Source organism: Tribolium madens, unplaced genomic scaffold (genome assembly GCF_015345945.1).
Source record: "Tribolium madens isolate multiple individuals breed KSU strain unplaced genomic scaffold, Tmad_KSU_1.1 Scaffold_11;HRSCAF=98;Tcas5.2_LG3b, whole genome shotgun sequence".
In the NCBI taxonomy this organism is placed as follows: Eukaryota; Metazoa; Arthropoda; class Insecta; order Coleoptera; family Tenebrionidae; genus Tribolium; species Tribolium madens.
The window spans coordinates 2,339,384-2,361,558 of NW_025400975.1; the positions used below are offsets into that span (position 1 = coordinate 2,339,384).

The 22,175-nt window shown below is 30.2% G+C and overlaps 3 protein-coding genes across 5 annotated transcripts in view; 1 reads left to right on the forward strand and 2 right to left on the reverse strand.

The window, feature by feature from the left end:
- Positions 1-914: 914 nt before the first annotated feature.
- Positions 915-10,873, reverse strand: LOC123015815 (carboxy-terminal kinesin 2). The gene is made up of 4 exons (XM_044415812.1): positions 10,762-10,873; positions 6,665-7,110; positions 5,755-6,609; positions 915-1,925 (listed from the first exon to the last, which is right to left on the reverse strand). Exons 2-4 carry the CDS (start codon positions 7,095-7,097, stop codon positions 1,195-1,197), a joined length of 2,019 nt encoding a protein of 672 aa, XP_044271747.1. The 5' UTR covers positions 7,098-7,110; positions 10,762-10,873; the 3' UTR covers positions 915-1,194.
- Positions 10,874-14,598: 3,725 nt separating this feature from the next.
- The window catches only part of LOC123006929, a 49,586-nt gene continuing 42,009 nt past the window's right edge, over positions 14,599-22,175 (reverse strand). For all 3 annotated transcript variants that reach the window (XM_044401870.1, XM_044401886.1, XM_044401877.1), the window contains 2 exons: positions 20,881-21,467; positions 14,599-15,895 (listed from right to left, as the gene is read on the reverse strand). In XM_044401870.1, coding sequence (XP_044257805.1) covers positions 20,890-21,467 — 578 coding nt within the window. In that variant the 3' untranslated portion in view covers positions 14,599-15,895; positions 20,881-20,889. The remainder of the gene's footprint in view (positions 15,896-20,880; positions 21,468-22,175) is intronic.
- On the forward strand, positions 17,279-18,976 carry LOC123006943 (15-hydroxyprostaglandin dehydrogenase [NAD(+)]-like). Its single transcript, XM_044401898.1, has 6 exons — positions 17,279-17,370; positions 17,676-17,809; positions 17,855-17,981; positions 18,032-18,138; positions 18,188-18,519; positions 18,570-18,976. The coding sequence occupies exons 2-6, from the start codon at positions 17,711-17,713 to the stop codon at positions 18,700-18,702; spliced, it is 798 nt and encodes a 265-aa protein (XP_044257833.1). The 5' UTR covers positions 17,279-17,370; positions 17,676-17,710; the 3' UTR covers positions 18,703-18,976.

Below are 22,175 nucleotides of genomic sequence, written 5' to 3' on the forward strand. Positions count from 1 at the left end.
ACGTATTTTTACAACAATATGCACACAATATTCTACATACAATATATGCCGATATGCWAAACTTTTAACAATAAAAAATCAAAGTTGGGATAATATTTTATCCTTCAGTACAATAAACTTTGTATTTTCCAAACGTTTTTTGCTTAAACTATTAATGGTGATGGTTTATCAAGAATAAAAGTTTTCAAAATTTTGTTTTGTTTTTGAGTTCTACAAAAATATTTATTTTTTTTAAATGGCAACCCACTAAAAAACCATTTTTCTCATGGAGGTTATGAAAGATTATACAACTATCTACTTTATATTAAATTTTTTCAAAACATTTTTTTATATTAATTGCACAGAAAAAATCGCTTAACTCAAAAACAAAACAAAATTTTCTTCTCAAAATACGATCACATTTGTTATATTAGTTTAATTTATACCTATAATTACATATTAATTATTATTTTCTGAAAGCAAATGATTTAAAAAAAACCGTTTGGTTCCATACTTTATATTTACCCTGTATAAAACGAATCAGAAAAAGAAACACTCAGCAGAATACTAATTCTTTGAGTTCGGCGATTTACCGGTTGCTTTCTCTTTAACATATTTCTAATCCGATCATTTTTCTTAAACTGTCCAAATTTTTAATCTGAACTAAAATTTTTAATCGAAGATCTGTGATTTGAAGAAAATATGCAATATTTCCTAAAATATGCATTTTTTAATTGGCTTATTTTAATCAAAAAACATTAAATATGCATAGAAAGCTTATAATTTTGTTGATACACCTCTTAATAACAAATATGCATTTTGCATATATTCCGAGTCTTAACAATTAATTAATTACTAATAACAATATGAAAAAGAATTTTACTTCGTAATTCAAAACCAGAACTCCAGTTTTTTAAGTTTAAATTAACAACATATAAACAGAACAATTTTTTATTATCATTAATTTTCATTTTGTAATTCATTCACTATACATTGTATTACACTGCAAATAAATGTTTAATAATAATAGTACAATTATAAAAACAGTCGCGTTCGGTAAAAACACAAAATGTCTCAAGTAAAATCTCTAGTGAAATAAGTAAAATACACAAATGTGAATAAAAACTTTCATTACACGACTCTCGCAACACTATACTATACACAAAATTTACAAGTTAAAATAATAAAATAATAATAACATAATCAAAACATAATCTATTTGTCTTTCTTAATAGGCAGTAACGCTGCTGGTGGAGCATAACACTTGTTTTTCTTGGCAGAAGTTTTTATCTCCTTGACTTTAGCAGCAAACCTTAGCGAGTTTACACTTTCTCCAAAACATTCTTCAAACGGTGAGATATTAACAATCATTAAAGTTTTCGAATTTCCACCTAGACACGATTGTAGCAAAAAGGTAAGTTTAGAGTCCCGGAAGGGCACATGAGCGTCCTTATTATGTAGTGCCAGCATAACATTTCCTAAAGTAGACAAACTTTTATTGATACTCTTAGTCTCATTCAATCGCTCAGCAGATGATGTTTTCGCACTTTCTGAACCAGCCAAATCCACGAGATTTATTGATGCTGCATATTTCGCTCTACTCAGAGCGTTGTATCCTTCAAGATGAATTTTGGTAACAGCATGCGATCTTGAACTGTGTTCGTTGAAGTCCGTATTGGCCACTGCCCTGTTCTTATGAGCTTCCTCCATTAACGACTTGAGCATATGAGCTGAATCAATCGGAACAATTTTCAAATTTGTTACCGTAACGCCCCGACCTTCGTTGTAACGCAGTTCGTAATCATAGGCACTGTGCGGTACCAGCAAGTCCTTTATGTTCTCGTTGTAAATTTCGAGAAAGCTCGCGGAAACGGTGTASTTCCATTCGGCAATTTTCAGTTTTTCGATTTTCTCAAAGATTAGGTCAATAGTGCGTGGGATCATACCTAAAAAATAAGAAAAATTAAAACTTGTCTCAATTTTTTAAGCAACATTGCACTTATTACTTAAGGTATAAATAAAGAAGGCTTGTACACCTGATTTAACAACTAAGATACTGAAAATTGATTAGTTGCGGACTTAAATAATGACATTTTGTTCATTTTCCAATGATTTCAYAAAAACTTGCCGTTTCTTTCTTTCAATAGCACAGGGTTAGTATCCCAAAAGCAACTAATATTGAGTAATTCCATGCCAAAATAATCACTTTTAAATATCATTGTTTCTCATTTTCGTAAAAAGATATGTTATAGAACGCGTGCGCCAGAACTCGCAGCGCAGAGAAAAATTTCATGTAAGATGATATTTGGCAATTTTTATGTCTATTTAATGATACTGATGATGTTGTATTTGTTTATTTATAATTATTTAGTAAAAGTACAAAAATGTTGCTAATAAAAGCCACAAATGCCATTAAACAGAGTTACAATTTAGGATACAACTTTCTTGTATCCTCTTCTAGCAAAAAACAGAACTAAATAAATAACAACAACAGAAATAAATAAAGTCAATGTACAAAATTTAAAATCTCATAACGAAATTTTTGTAGATAGAATTTTTTTAACATTTTTTCCATATTCCTGGTYTCTTACCTTACATGGCAATTTTCTCTGGGGCGCGAGTTCTGGCGCACCCTGTATATGTATTGTATTATTATACCGTTTTTATTTTTTCAATGTATATTAGAAAAACAGGGATGTAAGTACCTCGAAGCAAAAAACATTATCTTAAAAACAAATAAACATATTGAAATGATTTTTGTTAAACAATAGATACACCGTGCGGCAGAACTCGCGCCCCAGAGAAAAATTTCAAGTAAGATAAGACACCAGGAACATAGAAAAAATGTTTGAAAAATTCTATCTATCAAAAAAATTTGGTCTTTATATTTTGACATTTGACATTTTTTATGGTACTGTTCTTATATATGCTTCTTTTATAATTATTTAGAAAAAATGGACACAAATTTTGCCAATAATAGAGACAAATAACATTAAACAGAGTTACAATTTGGGATACAGATTCCTTATTTCCTCTTCTAATAGTCTGTAGCAACAAAACTTGTAAAATTATTTTTTCAAAAAAAAAAAATAAATAAATAGTCAAACTTTCATAACTTTGAAATTTTTACAGATAGAATTTTACCTATCTTACCATACATGGCATTTTGGGGCGCTAGTTGTGGCGCACCCTGTATTAATTGGTGCTCTACTAAGCAAATAATTTAAAAATATTACGTTTAAATAAAAAATTAACAATTAAGTAGGCAGGTTTTTAAGATTCTCAAAAAATTCATATAAAAACCCTCAGATTTTTACTATGTCCTCATACAAGTTTCAAGACGGACGTTTCAAAAATAGCTGAAAAAAAATTTTTCAGGGCGTGCAAAGTTCATATAACACTGGAATCGCCTGAAAGTAGCGTTTCCATGGAAACTATTTTTTCGCGTGCTATATTCTGTTTTTTTTTTTATTAAACAGAAATGTCAAACAGTCTTAACGTTGGCACCCCTAACACGGTAATTTTAATAAAAGAAGTTGGCAGTTCCGGTTTTTGTTTTAATTAAAAAAAAATGCCATTAAACATCAGCAAAAAAATCATTTAAGAAAATTTAGAAACGAAAACACAAAAACGTGGACAAATTGAGTCCCCCGAACAGTTTTTGGAAATTTGAAGACGAAAAGTGTGCAAACAGAAGTCAGAAAAAGACCACCGCTAATATTTAGACGCAATTTGTAATGCAGGTTTGCTAAACATTCTCTAATTTTTAGTAAGAAATTGATGAGAATACAACATAAACATCAAAGAGAAAGAACGCAAATAAATTAGTAGGTCTGGTTGCACCATTTTTGAATAGCGAATTGAAAAAGTAACAATTTTGGAACTAAAGAGAATTTGAATTCTCTTCTGTTTAGACACCCTTTTTTATCAAAATGTTTCTTGAAGCTCATTTTGGTCCACAATGTACAGTTGCGGAATTAAAATTTCGGGCAGTATTGTCATTTTCACAAAGTAAACTCTAAAACAACCTTTACATTAATAACTTAATTTTTTACTTTCCTTATCCTATAAGGAAAGTATTGTAATCGGCTGAAATTTGACCTACCCAGATTTTTACAATTATAGCTTCAAGACACCAAAAAAGTTGGTTTGGGCCATTGGGTCGTGTGTGTGTGTCTGTCTGTAAACAGCATATCTCGAGAATGATAAGAGCTAGAAACTTGAAATTTGGTATGTAAGTTATTTGTTATACGGTTGAAGATTATTTAGAATCATGAAATATACCTTATTAAACAGTAAAATGTGATAAAATAAAAATTATAATGGGTACCGAACTAAAAAAAATTGCACCCCAGACTCGAACCCGCGGTAACTATGATCTACTTCGTGTGTAATCCGGCAGGTGGCACTAAAGCAAACGTTAGGTTTACTACTCGGATTTCCAAAACCGTAAGAATGTTTTCCAAATAAGTTGGATAAGGAAAGTCGTGTGATGTTCACACCAGAATTTTACTCTTGTCATTTTGACTTAAAAAACAGCGTCACTGACAGAAAAGTTCAATTGTCAAATGTCAGTCATGATGTCTTTGGACATTAGATAGTGATGTCTGTCCTCAGGTATTCGATTATAAAGGCTTACAAAGAGCAAACAACCACACAACATTCATAAAAGTCAAAATTTTGACATCATAACATGAAAACATAACCATAATTTTCTAGGGACCATGGCCTACTTCATCTGTCTTCCGCTGCGCTCCATACGGCCGTAACATAACGAGCCAAAAGTCAATTCTCTTAACCTCAAAAATATCGTCGAAATCGTCCGGTAAGTAGTGCCATCTACTTGGTTAACTGAAAACTTTTTAATTCATATTTTGACAGTTCTAAATTAGAAATTACCTGCACCTCATTCAAAATTCCTTCTTTTTAAATTAATTTGTTACTGAAACGTTTGTCGAAGACTGAAACGACAAATTTGGTCGGCCAAATGCGTGCTGAGGTAAAGTAACAGTTTTTTGGTGCTGGCAATCCTCTGGAACAAGTAGCTATTTCCATTCTAATTCCAAAAATTTTTTGGAAAACTAAGTCCGATAATAGAGAGGGTTTATATCATAATAAGACAGAAACTCGAATATGAATGTATATTCGAGAGCATTCTGTCTATTACAAATAAGCAGTAGGAACTTAGGTAAATGTTTTTATTAATTTTTGTTCATAGAATTACCACAAAGTTCCGGAGTATTCTTTAACCATTCAGCACGAGCTGCTATATCGCTAAGTATTTCAAATAAAGTATCTTTTTCTCTACAAACAAAACATTTCTTGCCGATCTTTGAACTTTTTAAAAGAATGATTGAAAATTTGACAAAAATTGTCAAATTTGAAATATCTATAGTCTTTAAGTTATCAAGTAGATGACGCTTGTTACCGGACGATTTTTTGAGGTTAGTAGAATTCAACGCATTCATATAAAATCGACAGTATGTTACGGCCGTATGGAGCGCAGCGGAAGACAGATGAAGTTGGCCATGCTAGGGACAAAAACAAACAAAATTTGTGGCTATGGAGATAAGCTGCTACCAATTTTTTCACCAAAATTTTGACTTGATAATTTCCATAAAAAAAATCAAACTTTGCATATCTTAAATTTACGAAAATCGAAAACAATGAGATTTAGAAGTGATCGTTTTTGCATATAAGGAAAATCTCAGTAACAAAACCAAGCAAGTAAATTTTGACTTGATTTTTCAGTCACTAAACTTTATGCATAATTACCATGGTTTGTCGTCGTTCCTTGCATAGTGTAGGTTTTTCCAGATCCGGTTTGTCCATAAGCAAATACACAGACGTTATAGCCGTCCAAAGCTGACTGAACGAGTTGGGAAAGTTCTTCAAAAACTTCAGCTTGGTTTGCTTCTGGAGGAAAAACTCTGTCAAACGAAAATTCCTGCTTGAAGTCCATCGCCCGTCCGCTGATTGCATTAATGCTTTCTCGAGATTTTCTTATGTCCAGACTGCTCTCATTGGGGAAATGTATTGCACATAATTCGTTTTTTTCTATTTCAGTGTTAGTCGGGGGCCTGACTCTGCAGAACACCCGAATGTTTCCCTTGAGGTCTTGGATTGCGTTATGCAATTGTCTCCGATGGTCGTATTGGGCTTCTAAGTCCTCCTTTAAAATCAAATTAGTTCTTATCAACTCCTCATTTTGTCGGCTCAATTCAATATTTTGGCTTTGCGCCTCATTGATGTTATCTTGTAATGTGTCCAGTCGGTCCAGATTTTCCTTATAATTTTTTTTTAACAACTCATGCTCAGTTCTCAACTCATTGTAATCAATGTTGATTTTCTCTAATTGACTTGTTAAAGTCGAATTTTCGGATCGAATTTTTTCCAATACTTCTAAATTTTCTTTATGATTTTCTTGTAAAAGTTCATGGCGTTTTTCCAAGTCATTGAAATCGTTTGTAAGTTTAAGTAATTGGGTACTTAAATCGCTGTTTTCTCCACTAAGACGTTCTTTTTCTTGCCGCCATAATTCCTCCCGATGTCCAAATGCTTGTAATTGCTCCTTTTGGTTGCTGTTTTCTTGGCGCAGAATCTGTACTTCTTCATCCAATCCTTCAAAATCTGAAATCGATTACAATAATTACTTATTGTAATTAAAACTTGACAGGAAACTTACTTAATATTCTCGTTTTCATTTCATTAAAACTCCCCACTAACGTCGTGTGTTTCTTTTGTATTTCATGAAATCGGGATTTATAATCCCAATCAGGGATCTTGACTTTTTGGATTTTTGGTTTGTTTTCCTGATCTGTTTTTTGTGTCGCTGGCCGTTTTTGTCCCGTTCTTACTAAAAGTGCATTGTTTTTTTCTGTTTGTTTACTTGATCCTGGTCTAACGTTAGTGAGTAGTGGCCTCGAAGCCAAAGGATTAAGGTGGGGTGTAGATTTCGATCTACGAAGACCTCTCCTTGCAGCAACGTTTACAGCCGCGTTTTCGGTGGTTTTTACAGTACTGGTTTTATTCTCAGCTACTGACAAATTTTTGTGGCTCCTGGTAGGAGGTTTCAGCAATGATGGAAGCTTAGGAATTTTGGAGTTTCCAGCCGACATGTTTATTTCCAGTCTAAAAAGATAAATTCGCTATGTAAGTTTGTTTTTTAATTAAATGGAAATGTCAAATAGTCGTAACGTTGGCACCCCTAACAAATTTGTTCATGGTAATTTTAATAAAAGAAGTTGGTTTTTGAGTTAATTTAAAAAAAATGTCATTAAACGTCAGCAAAAAAAATCGTCTAAGGAAATTTAGAAACAAAAACACAAAAACGGAGACAAATTTGGTACCGCAAACAGTTTTTGGAAATTTGAAGACAAAAAGTGTGCAAATCAGAAAAAGACCACCACTTAAATTTAGAAGAAATTTGTATTGCAGGTTTGCTAAATGTTCCCTAATTTTTAGTAAGAAATCGATGAGAATACAACATAAACATCAACGAGAAAGAACGCAATTAAGTTAATAGGTCTGGTTGCACTGTTTTTGAAAAACAAGTTGAAAAAATAACAACTTTAACACAAAGCCGAAGAATTTAGAAAATGCATCAACTTTGAACTAATTTCAATAAATTACACAAAATTTATTGCCGATATTCAAAAACGCTGCTTGTATCTTTTGCAAAATAACTTTTTCTGTATAGACACCCTTTTTTATTAAGGCTGTTTGTGAATTTAAGAAAGGCTTGTAACTGAAATTAAAATGTGAAATGATTGTCGCGTTCGTCTCTGCCTGCACTATTAGTTAAAAAAAAAGACAGTTTTGTTTTTTCATTGTTTGGAGCAATAAAGGTTTAGAAATAGTCAGAGTTAATAGAGATGAGAAGTTTTGGAAAGAAAAAATGCTTCCAAAGTTAAAAAAAAATTATATGGAAAACATGTTACCTCTTCTGGCTTTAAATGAAATTAAAACTTTAAAATAAAATGCATTATGTAAAGTGTGTCTAAATAAATTTCTGGTCAAGAGTGCCCTGGTGTCAAAAAATTGCTTAATATTTATCTGGTATTTAAATTTTCATTGTTTAATTTTAAAAAGGTGAATTTTGACGATAGAATTAAAATAAAGAGTTTAAATGTAAGATCTTAATATTGATACAAAACAGTTGTTGGGACTTGTTTATAGCAATTTTCACCAGAAACTTATTTGAACACATTTTTTTTTTTAATTTTATAAAAACGTTTATTAAATAAATATATCTATTTTTTATTATACCATACATTGTTTTTAAAACTAACACTAACAGTGCACCTATGATTATCCAAAGTAATTTGTAAAAAAATTAATTATAATTACTACTTTGATAAAAAAAAATTACCATGCTAACAATTTTAACAAAACGGAAGTAGGTACATTTACGGTGAAATAAAAGTGACCACTAATGTACTTTATTCTGTTTTAAATTGGTATTAAATCACCTGAAATTTTTCTAAATATCAAATTTAAAAATAAAAAATTACAAATATCTGTCATTGAAATTTTCATTTAAAAGTCTAATAATATGCCACAATTTAAAATGTTATACTAGTGGTCGCTTTTACTTGGCTGTGACTGTACATACTGTTTTTATTTTTAAATCGAAATTAAATCATAAAAATTTCCGAATCTCTGACAGCGTTTACACAAAATACAAAAAGCTTGTTATTTTTAATTTTTTTCTACTACATATTGTTAATTATTTCTAAATCAAATTTAAAAAAAAACATCAAATTAATTTAATAAAACTTCTGGAATCATGAACAACGAAATGTAAAAGTCAACTAAAACATTGTAAATTGATAAAAATAAATTGGATACTACTGCATAATTATGTATATACAGGGTGCGCCAGAACTCGCGCCCCAGAGAAAATTTCCAAGTAAGATAAGATACCAGGAACATGAAAAAAATGTTTAAAAAATTCTATCTGTCAAAAAATTTTGACATTTATTTTTTGACATTTGACATTTTTTTATGTCTATTTAATGATACTGATGATCTTGTATATGTTTTTTTACAATTATTTAGTAAAGGCACAAAAATTTTGCCAATAAAAGCCACAAATAACATTAAACAGAGTTACAATTTAGGATACAACTTCTTTGTTTCCTCTTTTAATAGCCTATAGCAAAAAAACTTGTAAAATTATTTTTCTAACAGAAATAAATAAAGTCAAAAAGCAAACTTTAAACCCTCATAACTTCGAAATTTTTATAGATAAATTTTTTTTAACATTTTTTCCATGTTGCTGGTATCTTACCTTATATGACATTTTTCTCTGGGGCGCGAGTTCTGGCGCACCTGTATATATAATTTTACTCATGAAGAATCATTGTGCATTTTATTAATTTTGTCGCTTCCGATATTTGAGAGGACCCTTGAATCATTCACAATTCGGACCATAAGCTACTTAACACGTGCGCTTAGCTCCGCCTCCATCCTCGCTTGTATCAAAGCAGCTTGCCGTAAATTACGAAAAAAATTATAAAATATTTTTGATACTTTTTGCATTAATAGCGTTAAACATTTTATATACAAAATGTTCATTAGTCATAAAAAAACAATATTTTCAGAGGACGAAAGCTATTTTGAGTTTAACTAATTATTTAAATAATTAATAAATATATTTTTTTTAGATTATAAAAAAATGTTTCGTAGTCCGAAAGTCCTATTAATTATAAAGTTGTAAAAAAATTGGTTCATTTATCTTCAAAAATAAGGTTTAAAAATATCAAATAAAATTCACATCAAGAACCAACAGCCTTAATGTTTTAGTAGTAAAAAGCTCATTTTTGTCCACAACACTGTACTTACAGTGTGGTTCTATAAATATTATTAGCACTGAATTTTGTCTTTGGACATTAGGTAGTGATGTTTGTTCTCAGGTATTCGATTGTAAAAGCTTAGAAAGAGCAAACAAGCACACAAGATTCATAAAAGTCAAAATTTTGACAACATCAACATGAAAACATAACCATAATTTTTTAACAAAATTTCTAGGGCTTGGTAATTTCCATTTAAAGAAAAAACAGACTTTAGTAGTAGTCAATGTCTGAATTAACTTTCATTTTTGAGATAAACACGCAAATGTATCAAAAATAATTGGGCACTGTTAAATTTCGTGAAATTAAATTTAGGTATAAATGTCATTTTAATTAATCACATGAAATGAGAGAATATCGTCGGTACACTTGTACAACCTTCTAAGTCCGATATCAGTGGTCCGATTTTCAGTCATTTAGATTTAGAAGGATTTACAAGTAAGCCGGGAGCGCAGCCTCAGTAAACTCCACAGGGGCAAAGCCCCCATATGACTGAAAATCAGACTTTTTTACAAGTAGGAAATGATAAGAAAAGCGTTCTTCATACGACCCACGTAGTGGCAAAAAGTAAAAATCAACAACAAAGGAACAAAATAATTTTGCAGCAAACAATTTAAACATTTGCAAAATTCGATTACAACTTTATCAAGTTGAGCACAAGCTGCTGGGGATAAACGCCACACAATTTTGGGGGTGGTATTTCTGTATTATAACCTAATTTACAAATAAGCGTATTATGCCTAAAAAAACTTGGCGATAACAGAATCGTTAAGTAATTTGTATAAATAATTCATAGTTTTTTTCGTGTTCAACTATGTATAATTAATATAAACGATGAGATAACAAAATAATAAATAAACATCAAATTTCGAAGATATCTGACAAAATGTACTTACATTAAAGTTAAATAATTTAAAATAAGACTTACATTGTCCGTAATCGTACACCAACAACCACCGATAAATTTCTCTCGCCAGGTTTTGACGGTTCAGTTTCTAACCGTTACACGTTTCAATTTTAAACTGATGCTTCATTTTCATTGGCTATTTTTGAGTCATTCGGGAAACCAAACTGCGTATGTATTCGGTAATATGTAGCATTGTTGGTTGCCTATACCGATAAGCCAGTAACTAATATTTTGAGGAGAAAAAATTAAACGCTGTAAGTTTTTAAACTAAATGCTAAGTACATTTGTTAACTTAAAATACTAAACAATAAGTAAAAATATTAAATGCTAAGTGAAAATACTAATTGCTAAGTAAAAATTATAAACGCTAGGTTAAAATATCTACTAAACGCTAGGTAAAAATACTAAACGCTAGATGAACATAATCAAGCTTTTTTATTATTAATTATTACACAAAGCAGTTACAAAACAAAACGAAAAGAAAGGTAGGCAAATTAAATACAAACGTCAAATATTTTTGTTCAGTAAAAATAATAAATGTTCAGTAGAAATACAGTTAAATAGTATCGCCGTTTATTAACAAAATAAAAAGCAAGGCAATAAAATGAATGCAATTGTTTCGTTAAATAATAAATGTTCTGCAATACAATAATTAATACAGGGTGCGCCAGAACTCGCGCCCCAGAGAAAAATGCCTTATAAGGTAAAGTTCATAGACTTCAAGAAGGATATCGATAGGCGGAGCCAATGCGTACTCGGTGTAGTGGGGAAACTTGAGCAGTGGCGTAACACAGAACCATTCTGTGATAAAAAGGGAATTGTAGAGTTGCATTTTTTTTTTCGTATATTCATTGACTGAGATATTAAATATAAAAAATTCATACGATGCTCCACGATTATTTCAAAATACGGTGATATTAATTTCTGTATAAATAAAATACGAACAAACAGTAACGAATAGATTCGTTTATTAAAAATGTAAACATATTAAAAAACAATTTTTGTATCATAATTAATTTTAATTAATTTTTCAAAGTTAACATTTATAAGATGCCCCTGTTAATAAGTAYGTATATTAAACATTTTTTAGTGATGTTTTGTTTTCATACCTAGTCTATTGACTATGTAAGAAGATGAACCCTCAAATTCTTAGCGACCAATCAATGACTCTTGTAATAAAAAAAWTATATTAAAGAATTTTTTGWATTATCGACTTACTTCAAACAATCTCGGATTTTTAATTTGTCAAATTATYTCACTATCTCATAATCTTTAGACSTCATAATTTTGTTTCATTTTTGTCAATGTTTTAATTTTCGTTTGAAAGATATGAAAAAAAGTTTAGGCCCATACATCAAATCCAAAACTTTACAGTTGATTTCACAACATTATATTGCCGCAAGTACGAAGTTATCAAGTTATTATGTATGTATATACAGGGGATATTCCGTTTTTATTGTTACAAGTTAAATTTTAAGTCAAAAGTTTTCTATAAACATGTGTCAAGAAATACTATGTAAAAAAGCTATACCTGAAACGGGTGCGTTTTTAATAGGTTTTTAAATTACAACGTTTGGTATAGCTGGTAACCTTTACACCTAAACGAGATAATTAAAGATCAAATGTATACCTTAAAAAATGTGAGTACCTATAGAAATCGATTTATTTCTTGGAGTTATTGCATTGTGTTTTGTATTAACTTTTTATCATTTTTGTCAAACAAAAGTGTCTATTAAGTTGAAAGAGTTGAAAGTATAACTCTAATATCAGTTAGTGTTTCAAAAGTTATTTAACTTGCTTAGATGCCTTAAAAATGTTATTTATTAATAAAGTAATAAAATATTTTTATTACAGTATGTGGATTATTTGTTTTCCTCGAATAAATAAGTGCGAATACACGCCACTGCTCTCAGCTGATTTCAGAACTCCTCTATATTTACGAATGGAGTCGTCCGCGACGAGTTTTCGTCTTTGCCCATCCATTCCATCGATATCCTTTTTGGTTTCTATGAACTCTAAGATACCAGGAATATTGAAAAAATGTTAAAAAAAAAATATCTATAAAAATTTCGAAGTTATGAGGGTTTAAATTTTGCATTTTGACTTTATTTATTTCTGTTGGCAAAATAATTTTCCAAGTTGTTTTGCTATAGGCTATTAAAAGAGGAAACAAGGTAAATTGTAACTCTGTTCAATGTTACTTGTGGATTTTATTGGCAAAATTTTTGTACCTTTACTAAATAATTATAAAAAAACATATACAAGATCATCAGTATCATTAAATAGACATCAAAAATGTCAAATGTCAAAAAATAAATGTCAAAATTTTTTGACAGAATTTTTTTAACATTTTTTTCATATTCATATTATTTCACATTAGTTTCATATTCCTGCAAGGCCATAGATTACATAGATTATGATTGTTTTAAGTGATTTTATATAGGGTGAGTCAGAACTCCCGCCCGAGAGAGAGAGAGAGAGAGAGAAAGACATTTATTTTTTTACATTTTTTTTATGTCTATATTAATTATACTGATGATCTTGTATCGAGAGATCAAGATAATTTGTAATTGAGTCATTCTTGGATCCGAAAACGTATGTCAGTGAAATGTCAAATAAAATGACAAGTCAAAAGGTAAAATGGCATGATCAAAAAGATGGTGATTTTAATAACTAAATTTATGATTTAGGTACCTTATACGTCGACGACTAATTCACATAATTTCCGATACGAACTCGATTACAACTTTTGAAAAATTGGATAATCTTCTCTAGTTTGTTCACCCTTTCAAAAATTACAACGTTTCAGTTAGTTAGTGATTAAGATAGATAAACTAGAATCATATTCATGCCGTCTCTTGATAGAACAAATGATAATTGTTTCTGAAAAACTGCAGTTTATGACTATTAATGAAACAGTGATTAGTTTGACAACTACTGTCCTCGGTTTCCAAAAATTAAATAATTAAATGTGTATTTTTTGTATCCAGTATTCCGTGACTTTTGTATATTTGGGTGCGTACATTAGGAGCAAGCCTCGTAAAGTTATGTGAAACACCCTGTATGTTTTTTAATAATTATTTAATGAAGGTACAAAAATTTTGCCAATAAAAGCCACAAATAACATTAAAATTTAGGAATTATTTTTCCAACAGAAATAAATAGAGTCAAAGTGCAAAATTTAAACACTCATAACTTCGAAATTTTCATTTCTCTCGGGGGCGCGAGAGCATTTAAATTATCTTACCTAGCAAATCTTATTTTAATACTTAGCATTTTATTTCTAGCCTTTTTTGCGTACATAAGAGTAGGAGCTGGAATAGAATAATTTTTTCATTATTTTTGGAGTTATAAATTATAATGAATAGATTTGCCATTACTTGTAATATTTTTAATTTTTAATTGGATTGCCCCTTCAAAATAAAATTAAAATAAATAGGAAAAGTAAGTAGTTTTAATCAGTTGACAAATACATGGAACAGTTTTGAGAACAATTATTTTTATTTAATTTAACAAACATTTACATGATATGTCTATGTAGAGCATGATATAATATGGATAATAAAGAATAATTTATGCGTTTCTTAACTGACAGTATGTAATTTTATGTACAAAATGTATTTCATTTTATAACAATAATGTTTATACAAAATATTTAATGTGCAGTCTCTCGCTTTTTAGCATTTGTGTTTTATCGTTATAAAATTAACCAAAATTAAAATTTGCGCGATTGTCTATAAGCATAGATGCAAATCTATTGATTCATCAGTTTATTAATAAAATATTTTTTTTATAAAAACTTAACTGTACTTAACTTAATGAAAAAAAAAAAAGGTGGGATAAAGATGAAAGAAGAGATACAATCAAACAAATTTATAATTATTATTTAAAACAATGAAAAAGATGCTGGGAATGAATATGTGGTATAACATTCTGTGCTCTTATATGAATTTTATCATCTATTGCAACTACCATAGTATAATACCTGTTTTTCTGTAAAAAAATCAGCTAAATAATACAGGTATTATTCATGGTAAATGTGGAACAAAATCAGCTATGGTATTTTCTACAAAACGTGAAAAACTATATTACAATCCTCTCATGACTGATGATTTAGTATGCAGCGATTGACACGAACAACAAGGGCATCTATCACACCAACATCTCTAACAACATTACTCGCACAATGTATGTAACATTTTGTAATAAAAAATAAACAATCTCAATATAAATATAAAAGTGCATGTTGAAAAAATATGTTGGTATAGGTGGGATAGGTGTTATTTTTTACATGAAATTCAATGATTTTTCGATCGATTTTAAAGCACTCTACTTCGCCTTTCATTGGCATACTAAATCTTTTTTTTCAAAACAGTTGAATGCGCAATTTCACGGTAATAAAATGATTATTCACAAAATAAAGTCATGTAACAATATTCTTACACTCTTTGCTTAAAATTAATGTAATCACAGACAAAAATAAGCTTGGCCAGTCGTAATTTCTTATGTTTTCTCTTTGCGCTTGATTTTAAACAACCTCTCCGCTTTGGGTAAAATATTTGTTTTGTTGGAAAGCAGCGAGGTTGTTTAATATATTGCTGAATTCATTGACTAACTTTTAATCCACTCACACAACCTTTTTTCACTATGCAAGTCTTCGGGAAATTCCTTCGTGTTTCGTAATAAATGTTGGCAATCTGTGGCTATTTATAATTTGATTAACACTTAGGGATTCACTGCAGCTAGAAGATAACGGTAATTCCGTATAAATCGCATGACATTAGCCTTCCTATCTTCAAAAACAGAACAACTCATATATCACTTGTGAATCTCTGCAAGATGCATTAGCTGCTTGCACTAAACATTGCGTTTAAAAGTCTTAAAATTGGTTTATTAACATGTGACTTTTTAGAATATAATTGTGGCAAAAAATAACAATGCATTTAGTTTAAAAATTATTTCTAAGAATGTCATAAATGTCTCCAACAACAAAGCACTTTGTTATGCACCATCTTTATTATTTTTCGTGGGAATTTTGGACGAACGTCACTCCGTGTTTCCGAATTATCTTCCATATTAACAGTTCTTCTAGTTTCAAACTTCGAAATTCCTGGCCGTTTCTATTCGTACTAAGTCTAGGGAATGATTCAAATTCCTGAAATCAGAAAAAAAAATTAGAAAACGTATTATACAATAATAATAATACTGATTTATTTATTGTATTATTACAACTACATTGTTCAAAATTGTAAAATATGGAAATTTTATAGCTATTTAAGAAATTTATTCGTAAAAAATTGCTACTTTGCCTAGGACAACATCAATTTTTCGATTCAATTCATTGATATAACGAAGGTAACGATATTTTTTATTATTTTATAAGGTTTTAGTTAAGTTTTAGTTATTTTTCCAAAGTGTACAATTTTGAATGTGGAAACTCAGTATTGCTTTATTTAATCTAGCCGATCTTAAACGATAAAATTAATGTTAACCCCATTTTCACAAGAAAATCTTGATAAAATTGATAAATTCGTTCTAAAAATAATATTTACAATAACACCAAAAACCGATTTAGACAATTTCAGTTTTTGTAAAAACACATATTTCTTAAAAAAGTTCAGTAAGCTTGATAATGTAATTCTTAGTATTTTTTTTTTAACTTTTTACGGTGTATAATATACAGGTGCCCCAAAAATCGCGTACCAGAAAAAAATGCCAAGTAAGGATAAGATACTAAAAACATGGAAAAAATGTTTAAAAAAATCTGTTTATAAGAATTTAGAAATTATGGGGGTTTATATAATTTTACATTTTTTTGCAGGCTATTGGAAGGGGAAACAAAGAAGATGTATCCTGAATTGTAACTATGTTTAACGTTATTTGTGACTTTTATTGGCAAAGTTTTTGTACTTTCACTAAATAATTATGAAAAAAACATACAAGATCATCGGTGACAATAAAAAGTGTTAACATTTTTTGACAGAGAATTTTTTAAATATCTTTCGCTACTACCCGGCAATAAATATTGTATACTACCACGTAGTGCTTCGTTGTAACATAATCTTATATTTTTAGTAAATTTTTACAAGAACTCTTTTTTGCTTGCATTTAGATTTTAATTTTTTTTTAATTTAATAATAAGTATTTATATAAATAAACGTTCCCAACTGATAACAGTAACTTATTTAAATGTTTTAAAATAAATATTGTTATTTATTCCTTTTAAAATTAGTATTTGTTTTCGACTATGAGCATTTCTTGCAATCGATTTCATGATTAAAAAAAGTAAGAGTGATTAAATTAAGAATATTTTGTTATTTTAGGAAAAAAAACTGGTAAGTAAATGGTTAAGTTAGATATTTTCTGATTTATTTACTTCAAAACTCATTTGTAAGTCAAAAAATCTTGGGCGATAAGAGTTGATTAAACAAACCTACTGCCCCACAAATTTGTTTGAAGATATGACTTGCGGTTTAAAGTGTTTTGACCATGACCCATGTTTTTATCACTTCGACTTATCAGTCTAACAACAATTATTATTTATTATGTAGCGATTATATTTCACCTATACAGAGTAGTTTTGTTTTTACCAGCAAAAATTTAGGGACAGTTAGAACACGTGAAAATAATGTGAGTAAACAATTGTTCAAAAATTTAATATCTCCTAAACAGAGAGAGCTAAGTTCCACATTTTGCAACCACTCTAGTAATGACTAATTGACTATTATTTTCGGTGTATTGGGTGAAAAAAATTTGGCGCCATTTAATCTCTAAAGTCAAAGAAAAGAAGAAACTAAAATTCAAATGCTATTCAAAATGTATTTAAACATGGTGTTCTACTCTATTTTAAAGTTTATTATCCCATAAGCATATTTTTTGTTTACTGTTGATAAAATAAATCCTTTAATTCCTAACACAGTTTGGTCTTTTAACAGTTGTGTAACAACGTTCAAATGAAAATCTTCTCACGATGACTTTTGAAATAAAAGGTAAAGTCGCACTGATCTCTGGAGGTGCTTCTGGAATTGGTCTTAGATATGCCAAAGAACTATTGAGAAATGGTTTAAAGGTAAATTAATTTTTAAAGTTGAGTGTGATGCGATTTACATTTTAGGCTGTTACTTTAGCCGATATCAACAATGCATTTGGGCAAAAAGCATTAGAAGAAATTGAAAAAGAATTTGGACCAAGAAAGGCGATTTATGTTCAAACAGACGTAACAGATATGAAGAGTTTTGAAAGTAAATTCTAATTCACTTAATGTATGTAACGTATCATTGTTACCTTTCAGACGCTTTTAAAAAAACGATTGAAGTGTTCCAAAATCTCGATATTCTCATCAACAATGCTGGAATTCTCAATGATGCCATGTGGGAGAAAGAAGTAGCAATAAATATTGTAAGCAAATTAAATTAATTGAATTCTGTATTGGTTTTTACTTGTATAGAACGGGGTGATACATGGGGTTCTTCTTGGACTTGAAAACTACATTCCTAAATACAAATCTGGATCAGAAGGAGTTATTGTCAACATTTCGTCCATTGCTGGGATAAAAGAATTCAGTATAATTCCGATTTACAGTGCCACAAAGTTTGCTGTAATGGGAATGAGTAAAGCTTTCGGCGATGAAGACCACTATAACCGTACCAAAGTCAAAGTTCTAGCTTTGTGTCCTGGAGTTACTGAAACACCGTTAATTACTGAAATCAATGGGAAAAATTTAGGTCCGCCGTACCAAAAGTTGCTTGATGAAAACCTCAGCAAATTGCCCTCTCAGGAGTAAGTGTAAATTTTTAATTTCGTACATTATTGTATTATGATAATTGAAGACCCGAATGTGTGGCACGAGCAATGGTCAAAATTATCCAAAATGCAAAAACTGGAACGGTATGGGTGGCTGAGGGTGGCCAAGAACCTTACGAATTTATTTTGCCCGAAAGGGAAAGTTTTGCCCCAAAATAAATTTATAATAAAAACCAAAAACCTAACATAGTCGTAAGGGAGTAAGTATACACACAGGCTGTTCCGGGTAAACCCCAGATTAGAAGTACTGGGAGTTCTAACAGTGATATTTATCTAAAATTATGTTCATAGCTATAATCCGTTAGGTTCTGCTTGATGAAAATATTTTCAAGATGGTGGCACTTCCTGTTACACCGGAAGTAGATATCAACTTCGTTATTTTAAATTGAAAGTTATGTTTTTTATTGTGTTTTTGGATTATTCAAGTGATTTTTGAGAAAGTTTTTATTAGCCTTCCCTATTCCTAAGTTTAACCGTTTTCGAAATCAGGGTGATGAAAAAAAGGCGCCCACGATTGAAACAGGCGCGTTCTTTTTTATTGAAACATTGTGACCATCATTCCAAAAATAGTCTAAATAGATTTTTTTTTAAATTTACACAGTTTGTCTAACAGCACAAAGCGGCAATATTGCACAAATTTTTTTTACTAAAAAACTATTTCACTCAGGTATTTTTCGTATCTAGGAAACCTTTTTGACTTTAATCGTTCAAATTTCACAGAACAAACAACATTGAAAATTGATTTTTTTGTTGCCCGTTTCCAATAATTGAATATTACTTGGACATTTTCTATATCCTAAGATATTTGCAATGTTGCAACATTGATAAATTTTCTTTGGAGCCAAGAAATGGTATCCGAACATCTTCAATAAAGTTTATTTCAATAGACTTTTTACACATTTTTTTTAAGAACACCGTCAACAGTATCAAAATCTAGACTTTAACAATGAAATTATTTTAAAACTGTTAATTATATAGATTTCTCTTTTCTAAAAAGGAAAGTCTATATCTTACTGATAAGAGCACAAATCCAATTTTGGTCGTTGAATTCGTCTTTAATAAAAGATCACTTATAACGTGTGGACTAACATGGACGCCTTTTTTTCATCATACTGTATTTAGACCTTTTTAAAAAGTTTTGGATTTGAATCTTCCTATTCAAAAATCGATAACTCTACTATTTTTTATTATGTTGAAACTGTATTTGAGTATACGAGAGAGAAAATTTAAATCTTTTTTTTGGTGTATTCTTAACTGGAAAAATAATTAACAAACCGCCAAAAGGTAAGGTTACGTTTAGGAAACTTCAAGTACCCTTAACTCAAATTTTCTAAATGAAACACCCCAATTTTTTCTTCACTAAATGGAGGAGAATTTAGTTCTGCTTCGATCTGTATTAACATTCCTTAAACATATGGTTGATAGTTTTCAAGTTATAGTAACCTTTTTTGATATTGTGAGAAATTCATTGGCCATAGCTACTTTAGCATAGGATGTCATAGAAATAGGAAAAAAATAGAATATCAAAGTTATTCAAATTTAGATTAAATAAATTTAATTTGTATTTACGAAAAGAATAACACAATTGTGAAAAAAAAACTTGGCGTTTTTTCAGTGAGAAATATTTCCATGGTAAACTTTTCGAAAACTACCAGGGGTAGTAATGAATTTCTTTCATTGTAAAAAAAAAGTTAACAATAACATGGAAAATTAAATTTAGTTATAGGGAATGTTGATACAGATCGATGCAGAATTAAATTCTCTTTCATTGAAGAAAAAAAATTGAAAAAAATCAGTTACGGGTATTTGAAGTTTCCCAAACGTAACCTAAACTCTTGGAGGTTTGTTATAATTATCTTTCCAATTATAAATAACGAAAGAAAAGATCTAACCTTTCTGTTTCATATGTCTATAAATACAATTTTAAAATAATTAAAAATGGTTGAGTTATCGATTTATGGAGAGGAAAATGCAAATTCAAAGTCTAAATATTTCAAAAACGGTTAAATTTAGGTATAGGGAAGTCAAATAAAAACCCTCTCAAAATCACTTGAGTAATCCAAAAAACGCAATAAAAAAACATAACTTTCTATTTAAAATAACGAAGTTGACATTCATATTTTCATATTTTCATTGTGCAGAACCTAACCAATTATTGCTATAATAGAAATTTTAGATAAATGTCACTGTTAGAACTCCCAATACTTCTAATGTGGGGTTTAGCCGAAACAGCCTGTAGTATGGGCTCATTGTTTAAAAATAAAGAACTACTTGTGTATTTTATTTTTCCTTTAAACTTGAATTGAACAACACTAGGAAATATTTGATGTTTTTTACCTTTGAATGCTACGAGGACGGATTGGGTCCTTTGGAGATGGAGTTCCCGGGCTGCCTTTGTGGCGCAACAACCACGGTAGGATGAAGAAGCAATCTGGTTTCTTCGTTGGGCGAGCTGTCATCCATGGGGGGAGGTGGAGGACAGATATACAACGGCATATCACCAACACTATCACCGCACTCTTTCAATTTATTCGAATCGAGCACTGGTTCTTTACACGATTGTTTCTCCTTATTTATAATATCGTCTAACAAAAACAGCTGCGACTTTAATGTCCTGTTTTTCTCGGTATCCTGTTGGTAATAGGGAGGAAAATTTTTCGTTAGAGTTTTTTGGCTGAGAGCACGATGCCTCATCGGAGGAGAGGAAAGTCGTTTGTTTGGAGAATATTCGCTACCGGAACCGATTTCATAACCGGACATATTGTCGGAGATTAAACGCTCGCTTTCCGGATCCGCGTTGCGGTTTCCGCTGCTGTCCGATTTTTTCAGGATTGATTTTGAACGACGATGATGTTCTAATTGCGGACTGAGACGGCTGTCGATCGAATCCACTGACAGCGATGATTTACTGCCGCTGTTTTTGCCTGAAATTAAACCAAAACATGGGCTATAAGCATCAGTTGTATCCAAAAAATCAAATTTTTTAAAATCTTTCTGCTATAAGTCCGAAAGTTTCTAAGATAATTGCGTTTAAAGTCTTGCAATTTCCAAAATTTGCGACGAAACTATATATTAGACCTAGAGCAGAAAGTTTAACATCATCGTAATTAGCGTGAAAAAATCTATCAATTGCCAATACCAAGTCAATATTTTAAATTTTTTTTAATCTTTAAATACACATTACGGCGAAATTAAAGAAGATTAGTAATTAGGCACGTCAAAATAAGTCAGACAAGATAGGTTTAAACCAAGTCTAAGATATGCTCAAAAAAGGCAATTAAGGGAGAGTCGGAGAGTGTTTTTATTTTGTTAATTTCGGCTAAAGTTTATTATTGAAAACGGTTTATGTTTTGTACTTAACCTATCTATGTACAGTGTTCCGAGAAGTCGATTGGTGTCAAGAAAACCGCAAAACTGTTAATAGTTTAGAAGTTATTGTCGAATTAATATTTTTGTTATTTTAGTCTTTACCAACAATTTTCATAGGACAATAATCTTTTTTTATAAAATAGGTAATTAGAATTGCTTTCCAACGGTATCAAACATAAAACAGTTATCTATAATAATTTCAAAGTTATTAGCTGATATCTAAAGTACAATCAGCGTAGAAAAGATTGTCCTCCTAATTCCAT